Source organism: Solanum verrucosum, unplaced genomic scaffold (assembly GCF_900185275.1).
Source record: "Solanum verrucosum unplaced genomic scaffold, falcon-dt-bn FXZP01000119.1, whole genome shotgun sequence".
Classification (NCBI taxonomy): Eukaryota; Viridiplantae; Streptophyta; class Magnoliopsida; order Solanales; family Solanaceae; genus Solanum; species Solanum verrucosum.
In genome coordinates this window covers 2,345-16,440 of record NW_026019935.1, presented here as the reverse complement: position 1 = coordinate 16,440, position 14,096 = coordinate 2,345, and the positions used below count along the sequence as shown (strand labels likewise).

The following is a 14,096-nucleotide window of genomic DNA, read 5'->3' as shown; positions in this document are numbered from 1 at the left end:
TAAAAAATAAAAGATATAACAGTGCAATAAATAGAGAGAAATACTTTTTTTATTCATCACTACATTCCTGTTACACACTTGTTACACATTTCCAAAAAGCAAACACCAAAAATAAACCTCACAATATAGGTTTTAGGCGTTTTTCTTTTTCTTCTGCCAAAATTAACCTTTCTTTTAGTTGATCTCTATCTATTTCAACATCTTTTAGCAACACTTTCAAGTGATTCTTCTGCTCTTCGACCTCTTTTAAGAAAGTCATTAGCAGATCTCTATTTTCTTCGAATTCCCGTAGCTTTGTCAATAATTCAAATTTGGCAACGCCTTGAAAATTTGATGGGCTACTCGTTGATGATTCATTTTCAAGCCACCTAAAAAATGAGCATATGCCAACTGCACAATTAAAGAATTGTCGACTTGGATTTATATCGGTGTGTGACGTCTTCAACGTAGCTGGATTACCACAATGACAATTGTAAGACTTTTTTGCTTTGGATTTGAGATGTTTGAGACATTGTAAAAATGGAGGTTTTTGAGTTGTTTATGAGGAATTTCCTTCCTTTTGTACTAAAAAATAAGCAGATGTTACCGTTGAAAAAGTGGAATTTGAACTTTTGTTACCGTTGTAAAATCTGTATATGTAAATATGTACTGGTTGTCAAAATATATAGACCTCTCAAACAATCGATGCATATCTATGTGTGTGGTGTGTGTATGATCATTGAGATTTACACTCTGACATTAGTAAGGTATATTCGGGTTTATGTCTATGTTAAAGCATTGTCGATACTGCAGGTACTAGAATATGACACTTATATATAGACCAAAACTAGTAGGATTTAAAAAAGACAACAATTAATTAATAATAAATATATTTTTGACACTTATATATAGACCAAAACTAGTAGGATTTAAAAAAGACAACAATTAATTAATAATAAATAATATTTTTGAAATTTATCCAATTAAATAAGTTTAAAAAAGTCATATGATCATTTAAGAGTCCACATAAATTGGGTGTGGTGATTAGAGATGTATGATGAAGAGTTGTAGTTATACAATCAATATCCTTACATCATACTTATTGTAATGACCCGGAAAGTCATATTTGAAGTTTTTATAAAATTACCATTTTACCCCTCCCGATAGTTGCCGCAAGTCATTCATGATCAGTCGGTGAAGTTGATTTTAAGAATTTTGAATTATTCGATAAATATGATTATTTAATTGATGAATATTTATTAAATAATTGATTTATTTAGTTATTGGGTAATGGGTCAAGTCCATAATTCATTTAGTGACCCATGTAAAATAAATTAAACCTAAACTGTGAGAGAGAACCGTACAGTTGGTGCGGCATCAAGTCACAAAGTAAAAAGAGGACTTGAGCAGTGAATCCTCTTCCTTCAGGTAAGAAATCTAACTAAGCTTTTATGATGATTTATATATATATATATATATATATATATATATATATATATATATATATATATATATGTGTGTGTGTGTGTGTGTGTGTTTGCAAGTGAAAGAGTTAAAAACCAAATAGTCCAATTGGTTAACAAACTTTTTCCACTAATAATCATGTATGTGGCGTTAATTCTGATGGGAGGAAAATAATTGAATATTTAAATTATGTATTCCATTGGAATTTGGTCTTTAAAGGATAAGTTGGAGTGGGAAATATTTTGACATATTGATAGCCAATAATAAGCTAATAATTGGTAAGTTTTAGATAGCAGTAAATTGTGTTAAACTATAGTGAGGCTCTACGGGTGTAACGAGTTGGTTTTTAAGTTTCTCCAATATTGGTGTTTCAAATTAATGTATAAGTATTGTTTTATGGGTTATTGCCGACAAGAATTGGGACTATATCATAGGGCAATTATGACCATTGATTAGGGGATGTGATATTATTGAATAGATGCACTAATGATATTCTTTCTAAAAGTATTCCACGAGCACACATTAGTTACTGTTTAAGTATTGATTTCGTAACTTGGTTTTGATTTTGAAAATTTTGTAATTATCACATTATAGTTCAAGTTTGATATATTGAGGATATGAAAAGTTGATAGGTAATGATTGCTACACTATGTGTGGTTAGCAATTAGGAATTTGAATTGGAGATACAGTGAGGACGTATGTATTCTTAGGTTCGGAGGTGGTGTTCTTTCTGTGGATGATTGGTAATTTGGCTTAATCTCTTATTATTATCACATTATGAGTTAAGTTTTGACATATTAAAATAGATAATTAAATATTAGATCTATCGTATCATATAAATACCATTCGAATTATGATATTGGAAAAGAGTTGAAACTTAACCCTAAGCTTAAAACTTAGGAACTTGATTGTAGATTTGGGTGATCGTATGGGTCTAGGCTAAACCTATAGTAATATGGATGTTGTTAGTTTCGAAATCTTATTGTGACTATGTACTTGAATAAATTGCATTGATTTGGAAGCTCAACGAAAAAGGAAGGCTCAAGTCCTGGAGTGAATTCTTGATTGATTGAGGTAAGTGGATTTCTAAACCCTTGTTAAGCGTATGAAATTTGTGTATTTCCTTATGGTATATGTTTGGGAGTAATGTGATCAATTGTTTGTGTGATGTGTTGAGAATTGTTTGAAAGACTTGTTGAATCATTGCTGAAGTTGTATCATGATTTTGTTGTTGTGATTTGTGCAATGTTATGAAAATGGTCATCTCCTCATTATTTGTGTGAACATGTCATTTGCATTGTTTTGAGACATGGCTGTGACAAGTGTTATGTGCATTAAGAAAGAATAAGAAATTAAGGAGGATGTACCATTTCGAGGGACGTATCGCGTGCCGCGATTGATACTATATTTCAAGGGATGTGTCGCGCGCCGCGACGGATATTATATTTTCGAGGGACGTATCGCGCGCCACGATGGATGCATGGACAGATATGTCCCCCATGGGTCCCGCACTGAGAGACAGCGGGTGTGTATCATTAAGTCAGACATGCATCATTATACTTGACATTGCATTTCACTGCATTGCACTTTTTTATTATTGATGAACTTGATCTTGTGAGTGCCTTTTTGTGAAACTTGTTATTGATGAATATTAAGTTGTTATTGAGAAGATATGATTTGTTAGAGTGCTGTTGTTGAGCTTTATGCTTTGTAAACTGTGAATTGTTAGGTTGGGCTGATTTTATGCAGGTTGTAGTTATGGAGGTTAGGATGGGGTGTAAGGAGTACCTGTATTCTGTACTCTTAGCTTGTGTTTAGAGATTTGCTTGTTGAGTACCGTGTGGTTTGGTACTCACCCCTTGCTTCTACAATCTTTTGTAGGTTACGAGCCCGGATCTTCGTGATACCTTCCATTCTCTTCGTTTTCGAGGTTTTCTGTGGAGATCTGAGAGGTAGCTGTTTGTCATCTCAGCAAACCTTCTTACTCTTGTTTATGATTTTGTTTTTACTTGAAAGACAACGTCATTTGAGACTTGCGTATTTTTATTTCAATTCTAGTATTTACATTAGAGGCTTGTGCCCGTGACAACCAGGTTTTGGGAATTGAATTAAGTTGACTTGTTTTCGTAATAGTAATTGTTATTGAACTTTGCTTTATTTCCGCACTTTATAGAAATGATTGGGTTTTAGGCTGACTTGTCTTGGTGGGATACAACGAGTGCCATCACATCCATTTTTGGGTCGTGACACTTATGCTTTCTCAAACATTGTTATAAGAATGTTGATTGTATAACTGATGTCTTTAATGTTGATTGTTATTATTCTTTAATCATCATTGAAAATTTTGCTATATTTATGTTAAGATAATTATATCTGATGTCTTTAAATCCTAAATCCACCTATAAACATCTATGGTCATTAGCTACTATATATCACCAAACTACTCATTTTCACCACTTTCATAGCCTATTAGTAATATTTCAATATAATATTATTCTTTGATTATTATTAAAATTTTTATCAATATTTATATTAAGATAATTATATCGCCAACGTATTTAAATTTTGAATCCACATATATAAGTCTATGGTCATTAACTACTATCACCAAACTACCAATCATTTTTCACCACTTCCATAGCACAATCAACATAATCAACCACGTTTATAACAATGGTTAATTTTTTTTAATTACTTTTTTTTATGGTCAATATAGATGATCCTAAAGAAATTTAAAACAATAAATTAATTGACCAATCAATCTGCCATTGTCTTTTTGTGAACAGGAAGACAAATAAGTAATTTGGCTCCATTAGACAATTGCATTTCCCAATAATTAATATCAGATAATATTATTTTAACTGGAAAAAAACAAAAAGAGTAGATTAATGATTGAATATGGTATGTCCCAAATGATAAATTTCATTTGGCTTTTTGTAATTATTGTCATCCTACTCTGAAATTTAGGATCTTAAATTATTAGGTGTCTATATTTATATTAGAATTTTAATATTTATTTAGTTTGAGTAGGTATTAATCATTAAGATATTAAATAAAGTCTAATTAAACATCATTAAGTTAGATTTTATGTGAATAATATTTTTGCTTTAGGGGCAGGAATATTACATTAGCTCAAATATATATGAGTTCTAAGATAAACTTAAAATAAAAAAAGTGAAAAGTGGGTTTAGTTAGACTTGAACTCAAGTTTTTGGGTGATTCCTCTGGCTTGTATCAACGGCACAAGGACACTCATATGCTTCTCATGGGTAAACTGTTGGGGTTATTTGGTGTGAGAGATAAGAATAAATAGTCCTGTGATAAAAAAAATTGATGTCTTGTTTGGTTGTCATGTTTGGGATAACTTATCCCACCATTTATACCATATTGATGGAATAAGTTATCCCATATACATGGTGGGATAAGTTATCCCAGGATAATTAATTCTGGGATACTTGTTCCCAACCAAACGGCCCCTTAGTTATATCCTAATTTTTGTCAGTTTCTCAAGATAGATATATGCATATATACCTATAATTTTTTATGAAGATGACAGGTGCACGTGCACCCCCACTTATAGGTGTGGATCCACCTCTGTGTGTCAATTACCACCAACACATCGTCAACCATCACATATTTTTTGGGTTAATACCTCAGATAGTCACTCAACTATCCACTTTTACCTCAGAAAGTCACTCAACTTTTAATTTTCACTAAAAAGTCACCATGTGAGTGACTTTCTGAGGAAAGACTGGATAGTTGAGTGACCATCTGAGGTATTAACCCCATATTTTTTTTATCCACCACCATTAATACCGTCAATTACTACCATCAACTAACTTTACCTTCATAACCACTACAATCTATCAACTATAACTATTACTTCAGTTAGTATAACATCAATCACCTCCACCATTATAACCATCACAACCATCATTACTAGCCACTAATAGCAATTATTATCGCCACCACTGCTACAAATCAACTATTATTATTAGCGAATATAAATATTATTATTTTTATTCAATAATGACTTTAATTACTAAATTTATATTTTTAGTATTTAATTACTTTAAAAAAAAATTGTATATCTATTTATGTTTACAAATATATAATTATGCATATATATATTAAAAAATAAATCGTCTTAATTATTTAACGTTCAATCTAAAAATAATTTCTTAATCACTTAAAAATATATTTAGTTTCAATACATTTTAATCTTTTACTAAATAAGTAATACTTGTATATAAGTTAAGCCTTTCGATAGTCTCAATGCCCCTAACTTATCTCATTTGATGGGATAGATACATGCATTGTCACATGAATTTAGATTTTTGTTCATATAGAATTTGTTAAAAATAAAATATACTTTATTAACTTGGATTTTTCTACAGGCCACTAAATTGTCAAAAAAACACTTTGTTGAAACTATATTACCGGCAAGTTCCTAACTTTGATAGAGACCTGAATTTCGTGATACATGTACTACATGCACATTGATTTGTGCAATATATACTCTGTCTGATCACTTTTATTTGTCACTTATTTTTAAAGTAGATTTTTATTTTTAATTATCATTTTTGACATAACAAAAAAAAAGACAATTATTTTTTTCATGTTTTAGCCTTACCATTAAATACTTATTTTCCAAATCATTTTTGAAGACCTAATACTAAACATAGAGATAATTTGGTAAACTATATGTATCAATAATTATTTTCTTAATAGTGTTTGGTTTATTGAATACAACTAGTTTAAAATAGTTGTTTTTAAAGAAATTAATATATAATTAACTACTCCCTCTATTTTAAAATTATTAAGTGTATTATTGAGCTTTTTTTCATGTATAGTTTAAAATAAGTGTATTGTTCAAAGTTAAAGAAGTTGTTGGATTTTAATTTTTTTTTTGCCACTTATTTATATTTTCTAGGTGATAATTTCAAGAGAGTCAATTGTTCATATTTATGATTTTACTTTGAATTATTTGTATTTTCAAGAATAATTTGAGAATAACTAAAAGGCAAAAGTGAAAAGTGGTGTTTATTTTATGTTCTAATTTTTTTTTCTTAATGGTGTGCATTGCCTCAAGAATTCACTTATACTCCATCTATCCCTAATTACTTGTCCACTTTTGAATTGACACACCTATTAAGAAAGCAATTATTGACATAGTGAATTTATCATTTACCCCTATTAATTATGAAGTGGATGGATAAAAAATTTAAGATTTTCAGAAAATTCTACCCTTTTCAAAATAATTAATTGAGGGCATAATAGGTAAAATTATTTTGTCCTTTCTTGATTTGTCAAAATGGACAAGTAATTAGGGACAACTATAAAAGAAAATATGGACAAGTAATTAGCGACAAAGGGAGTATTAATTTTTATCTTTGCCATTACAATAAATGTGGAGAGAGATTAATTTAGAACTCATCAGTTTGAGTACTTCTACTTTAATATATGTAGTTATTTAATATTTTCTTTGTTCAATAATAGTTGTTCATTATCTTATTTTGAGCTGTGCAATAATATTTGTCCACTTTATAAAATTAATGAATAATTTTACACTTAAGGTGTGTTTGGTATGAAGGAAAATGTTTTCCTGGAAAAAACAAGTAGATTTTTGACTTATTTTCTCATGTTTGGTTGGTGAGTAGAAAATATTTTTCGGAAAATTTTTTTAGTGTCTGGTTTTTGAATGAAAAATGTTTTTGAGAAATATTTTTTATTTTTACTAGAGTAGAAAATAATTTTTGAAATTGAAAATATTTTTTGAAAACAAACTTAATTTTTTTTTTTTGGGTGGGTGGGGGCGGGAGTGGGGGGGGGGGGGAATCAAGGGTAGGGGTGAAAAAATAAAAAAATGAAGTTGAAAATATTTTTAAAAAACAAACTTAATTTTTTTTTTGGGGGTGGGGGGCTGGTAGGAGGGTGGGGGGGTCGAGGGTAAGGGTGAAAAAATGAAATTTTGAAGTTGAAAATATATTTTAACAACAAATTAAACTTAAAAAAATATATTTTGAGGTGGGGGGCTGGTAGGGGGTGGGTGGGGGTGGGGTTAGGGGTGAAAAAAAATGAAAATTTAAAGTTGAAAATATTTTTTTAAAATAAATTTAAAATTTTTTTGGGGGTTGGGGTGGGGGGGGGACCTGGGGGTCGAGGGTAGCAGTGAAAAAATGAAATTTTGAATTTTAAAATATTTTTTAAAAACAAACTTAATTTTTTTTTTGGAGGGTGGGGGGAGGGGGGGGGGGCGGTAGGGATGTGGCTGGGGGGTCGAGGTAGGGGTGAAAAAAGAAATTTTGAAGTTGAAAATATTTTTTAAAAACAAATTTAAAATTTTTTTTAGGGGTGGGGGGCTGGTAGGGGGTGGCGGGGGTCGAGGGTAGGGGTGAAAAAATGAAATTTTAAAGTTGAAAATATTTTTTAAAAATAAACTTAAATTATTTGTTTTGGGGATGGGGGAGTGGTAGGGGGTGGGTGGAAGGGGGTGGAGGGTCGAAGGTATGGGTAAAAAAATTGAATTTTTGAAGTTGAAAATATTTTTTAAAAACAAACTTAAATTATTTTTTTTTGGGATGGGGTAGGGGTGGGTGGAGGGGGGAGGTTTGAGGGTAGGGGTGAAAAAATGAAATTTTGAAGTTGAAAATATTTTTTAAAAATAAACTTTAATTTCTTTTCGGGGGAATGGTGAGGCGGGGGGCTGGTAGGGGTGTGGGTTGGGGACTTGGTAGGGTGGGTAGTGGGGGAGGGGGTCAGAAGAAAGTTTTGGAAAATGTTTTCCTTAAGTTTTGAAGGAAGTCATTTTCCTTAAATTTGAGGAAAATGAGTTGATTTGGAAAACATTTTCCAAAACATTTAACTCAACCAAACATGAGAAAATTGGAAAACATTTTCCGGAAAATATTTTCCTTCATACCAAACACACCCTTAATTCCTAATTTACCCTTATAATTAATTATAGTCAATCCCTATTACATTTTCAAGACATTATATTTATTATATTCAATAATTTATAACCAGCCTTCCCAATAGCCTTCCCAATAATTTAACGTTTATAACAAGCCAAAAATATGCCACCCTCTCTAATAATATAATATATATAATTTCACTAGTTATCTCTTCCACGTGAAGAACGCTGGGATTAATAACCAATTAAGTGATTATTAGGCTCTAGCACTATCTAATATTTTCCTATATATAGACACATCCTACAAACATAAAATTACACATAAAAAAATCCAAATATCATAAGAAAAATATTAGAAATGGCTAATACCAAAGACTCATACCACATAATTACAATGGATACCAAAGAATCTTCAATTCCAAATCTTCCAATGAAAGAAATTCCTGGTGATTATGGTGTCCCATTCCTCGGGGCAATAAAAGATCGCTACGACTTTCATTACAATCAAGGTGCTGATGAATTTTTCAGGTCTCGTATGGAAAAACATGATTCCACTATCTTTAGAACCAATGTCCCTCCTGGTCCTTTCAATGCTCGTAACTCCAAAGTTGTTGTCCTTGTGGACGCGGTTAGTTATCCCATCCTTTTTGATAACTCCCAAGTCGATAAGGAAAACTACTTTGAAGGTACTTTCATGTCCTCCCCATCTTTCAATGGTGGTTATAAGGTTTGTGGTTTTCTTGGTACAACTGATCCTAAACACACTACACTAAAAGGTCTTTTCTTGTCTACCCTAACTAGATTGCATGACAAGTTCATCCCTATCTTTACTACCTCAATCACTCAGATGTTTACAAGTCTTGAAAAAGAATTGTCTGAGAAAGGAACGTCTTACTTCAATCCCATGAGTGATAACTTGTCGTTTGAATTCCTCTTTCGATTGTTTTGTGAGGGGAAAAATCCAGTTGATACAAGTGTTGGTACTAATGGACCAAAAATTGTTGACAAATGGGTTTTTCTTCAACTAGCTCCATTGATTTCACTAGGCCTTAAATTTGTACCAAACTTTCTTGAAGATTTGGTGTTGCACACTTTCCCTCTACCTTACTTCCTTGTAAAAGGAGATCATCAGAAACTATACAATGCGTTCTATAACTCCATGAAGGATATTTTAGATGAAGCGGAGAAACTTGGAGTTAAAAGAGAAGAAGCTTGTCATAACTTTATTTTCCTTGCAGGATTCAATTCATATGGCGGTATGAAAGTGTTCTTTCCATCTTTGATCAAGTGGATCGGAACATCAGGACCTAGTTTACATACTAGGCTTGTTAAAGAAATCAGGACCGCAGTTAAAGAAGCAGGAGGGGTAACTCTTTCAGCTATCGATAAAATGCCTCTTGTTAAGTCTGTGGTTTATGAGACCTTAAGAATGGACCCTCCAGTTCCGTTCCAAACGGTTAAGGCTAGGAAAAATATAATTGTTTCTAACCACGAAGCATCGTTCTTGATCAAGAAAGATGAATTGATATTTGGATATCAACCATTGGCTACAAAGGACTCAAAAGTTTTTAAGAACGGGGAGGAGTTTAATCCAGATAGATTTGTGGGATATGGAGAGAAGTTGCTTAAGTATGTGTACTGGTCAAATGGTAAGGAGACTGATAATCCAACTGTGAACGATAAACAATGTCCTGGTAAAGATTTGATAGTGTTATTGGGAAGGTTATTGGTGGTGGAGTTTTTCAGGCGTTATGATACTTTTGAAATTGAATTTGGAAAACTCTTGCTTGGTTCAAAGGTGACTTTTAAGTCATTAACCAAAGCAACACCATGAATATAAGGGTTTGAGTATTTGTAATAAGGATGAACTATCTCACAAGATTTATAAAAATAATCTTGCTAGGGGTAGTTCAAAATACAACTTTTCATAATGAAAGAGTGTAATTTTCTATATTTTAAGTTTGTATTAAAATCTACGCGATGCGTGGACGATAAAATATTATCTTGTAATATTTGTTTGATCATATTGAATGGTTATTGTTAATTAGTACAAACTTTCTTTGATATAATGAGGTTGGTAATTCATCAATGACTAAACTAATAAGTCATTCTCGAGTGTTCTTGGTAGTCATGTTAAATTCATATTATTATTTTTTTTGTTTCAATTTATGTGAAGAGATTTGACTATGATACATACATTAAGAGGGTTTTTTGAAGCTGAAATCATCTTATAAATTTGTAAAATGAAAAGTTTAAAACTAAGTTATTACAAACTATTCAAGGAGTCAGATCTCCTCTTATATGTTTTTTGACTTTTTGATGAATGAATGCTTAAATAGAGTTCACAATTGACAGAATAGTCATTTAAATAGTACTATTTATGTTAATATTAAAAATCTATTTTTATTAATATAAGTGACATGCGCAAGACACACGTACTCTAAACTAATCATATGAACAATATATCTAAACATCATAAAATTATCTTACGAAGCTAAAAAGTAAATATATATTTCTTTCATTATAAGATAGTAAAACAATCATAAGTACTACTATTAGATATATTAAATTATCTCTAATATTTATTAAATTTTATATCTACTAAACTTTCATCAAAATATAAATACCTAAATATTTGAAATAAACTTGCCACAAAGCTCTAATTTTAGTGGTGACAACGACTAAATAATTTTTCAGCCATATTTTTTTATTAGAAAGCATTTGTACGATTAGTAGCGACTTAGGTAAGAGTCGCTACAAAAGCAAGAGTTTTTGTGGCGATGTTTCGTGTCGCCTAAAAACTCTTTTGTAACGACGAAATAATTAGTTGCCACAAATAACACTTTTTATTATAGTATTTTAAACTTGAGATCAAATAAAATTAGAACTTATTTCCTCGTCTTTGTAAAATAATAGATCTCTCTTGCTATGCTTTTACAACAAATAAAGTTACTTACAACTTACAAGTCTTTTTTAAAATTTAAAAGACATGGATATAATTTATCAACCAGTGGTGGAATAAAGTAATAAAAGGAGATGGTAAGGGTGATAAATTTGAAGGGTATATTTCAAATATTATGAGAAATCATTGGACCTTTCTTTTAACCAGTTTTTAGGAGAGAAGAAACCTTTTAATATTGGAACAAAGGAAGTCTATATATACTAACAATAACCATTCAATATGATCGCAAATATAATAAGATAATATTTTCTCATAACTAATTTCACTTTATTGATCAGCAAATTTCAATACAAACTTAACGAAGGAAATTACACTCTTTTATTGAAAGCTAGATTTTGAACTATCCCTAGATTATATATTATCTTGTGAGGAAGTTCTTTATTTTGAAAATACTAAATCCATTATATTCATTTCACTTCATGATGTTGCCTTGGTTATTGACTTGAAAGTCACCTTTGATCCAAGCAAGAGTTTTCCAAATTCGATTTCAAAAGTATCATAACGTAAGAAAAACTCCACCACCAATAGCCTTCCCAATAACACTATCAAATCTTTACCAGGACATTGTTTATCATTCACAGTTGGATCATCAGTCTCCTCACCATTTGACCAATACACATACCTAAGCAATTTCTCTCCATCCCCAACAAATCTATCTGGAATAAAATCCTCCGCGTTCTTAAAAACTTTAGGATCTTTTGTGGCTAGTGGTTGATACCCGAAATTAATTCATCTTTCTTGATCAAGAACGATGAATCATGGTTAGAGATGATTATATTTTTTCTCGCCTTTGCACATTGAAATGCAACGGAGGGTCCATTCTTAAGGTCTCATAAACCACAGACTTAACAAGAGGCATTTTTTCGATAGCTGAAAAGTAATTACCCCTCCTGCTTCTTTAACCGCGGTCCTGATTTCTTTAACAAGTTGATTATGTAAATTTGGTCCTGATGTTCCGATCCACTTGATCAAAGGATGGATAGAACACTTTCAAATCGCCATACAAATTGAATCCTGCAAGGAAAACAAAGTTATGACAAGCTTCATCTCTTTTCACTCCAAATTTCTCCGCTTCATCTAAAATATCCTTCATGGAGTTGTAGAACGCGTTGTATAGTTTCTGATGATCGCGTTTTACAAGGAAGTAAGGTAGAGGGAAAGTGTGCAGACCAAATCTTCAAGAAAGTTTGGTATAAATTTAAGGCCTAGTGAAATCAATGGAGCTAGCTGAAAAAAACACCACTTGTCTACAATTTTTGGTCCATTAGTGCCAACACTTGTATCAATTGGATTTTTCCCTCACAAAACAAGCGAAAGATGAAATCAAATGACAAGTTATCACTAAGGGGATTGAAGTAAGACGTTCCTTTCTCAGACAATTCTTTTTCAAGACTGGTAAACATTGGAGTGATTGAGTTTGTAAAGATGAGGATGAACTTGTCATGCAATCTAGTAAGTGTGGACAAGATAGTCCTTTCAATACGGGAGTGTTTGGAATTTGTAGTGTCAAGAAAAGCGCAACCTTATAACCACGTTGAAAGATGGGCGAGGACATGAAAGTCCCTTCAAAGCGATTTTCCTTATCAACTTGGGAGTTGTCCAAAAGGATGCGAAAGCTAATAGCATCCACAAGGACAACAACTTTGGAGTTACGAGCATTGAAAGGACCAGGGGGACATTGGTTCTAAAGACTGTGGGATTTCATATTTTTTTTACGACACCTTGAAAGTCATCAGTACTTGATTGTAATGAAGTCGTAGCGATCCTTCCATTGCCCCCAAGAATGGGGACACCATAATCACCTGGAATTTCTTTCATAGGCAGCTTTGGAACTGAAGAGTCATTGGTAGCCATTATGAATTTTTCTTATGATATTTGGCTTTTGATGTGTGCTTGTAGGAAGGGCATAAATATAGGGTACGAAATGTTTTGGTACAATCCTATATAGTCCTTCACGTGGAGAGATAAGTAGTGAAATTTTATCACTACTAGAAACACGGTTTTTCCATTGGAATCAATGAACCTTTTTCTTTGTTACAAGACATGTTTTCCTATCGAAAACGCATGATGGAATTAAATTCTTATTGAAATACTGGAAATTTAGGACTCCACTGCTGATCTATCTTGTTCGCCTAGAAGATAATACCAATGTGTTGTTTCAATGTCCAAGTTTTTTTTTTTTTATAAAGGTTTAGCCTTTAAAAAATTCAAGTTAACAAATTTAATAAGATAATAAAATATATTTTTATTTTAAAAAAAATTCCATATGAACAAAATATATATTCCATTTCCATAACAGGTCAAATTGGTTAGGGGCCGGCATTGGAAGATATCGAAATGCCAAGTCCAAGGAGGTTTTTAAAAAATAACTAATTTATTATTTTATATGAAAAAACAAGAGATTCAACATTTATTATATATATGTTACATGATAATACACTTATTATAGAGCTTTTCCCCCCTAACATTAGAAATGTTTTTCAATTTAGGGGCATATAAATTTGTCATTCTCAAAGATATGATGATTGACTCAAAAAGACAATATGGGACTTGTTACTTGTTAGGTAGCCAACAGTATCACTAATGAAAATAAAAATAAAAATCTATCGATAGAAACTGATCTAAAAAATAGACCTATGTCGCTAGATTTTTAATATCAATCGAGTACAGTTGATCAAAAAAATTATATAATCGACCTATGTTAGATTATATTATAAAAGTTGAAATTAAAAAAATTATCTAAAAAGGAATGTCATAATTATATTTATTTTCTCATAC

The 14,096-nt window shown here is 31.5% G+C and overlaps 1 protein-coding gene and 1 pseudogene across 1 annotated transcript; one reads left to right on the top strand and one right to left on the bottom strand.

Moving 5' to 3' along the window:
• The first annotated feature begins 8,695 nt into the window (after positions 1–8,695).
• On the top strand, positions 8,696–10,422 carry LOC125835160 (allene oxide synthase 3-like). Its single transcript, XM_049514292.1, has one exon. The coding sequence runs from the start codon at positions 8,715–8,717 to the stop codon at positions 10,188–10,190; it is 1,476 nt and encodes a 491-aa protein (XP_049370249.1). The 5' UTR covers positions 8,696–8,714; the 3' UTR covers positions 10,191–10,422.
• Positions 10,423–11,735: 1,313 nt separating this feature from the next.
• LOC125835137 (allene oxide synthase 3-like) lies at positions 11,736–13,172 on the bottom strand (annotated as a pseudogene).
• Between the last annotated feature and the right edge of the window lie 924 nt (positions 13,173–14,096).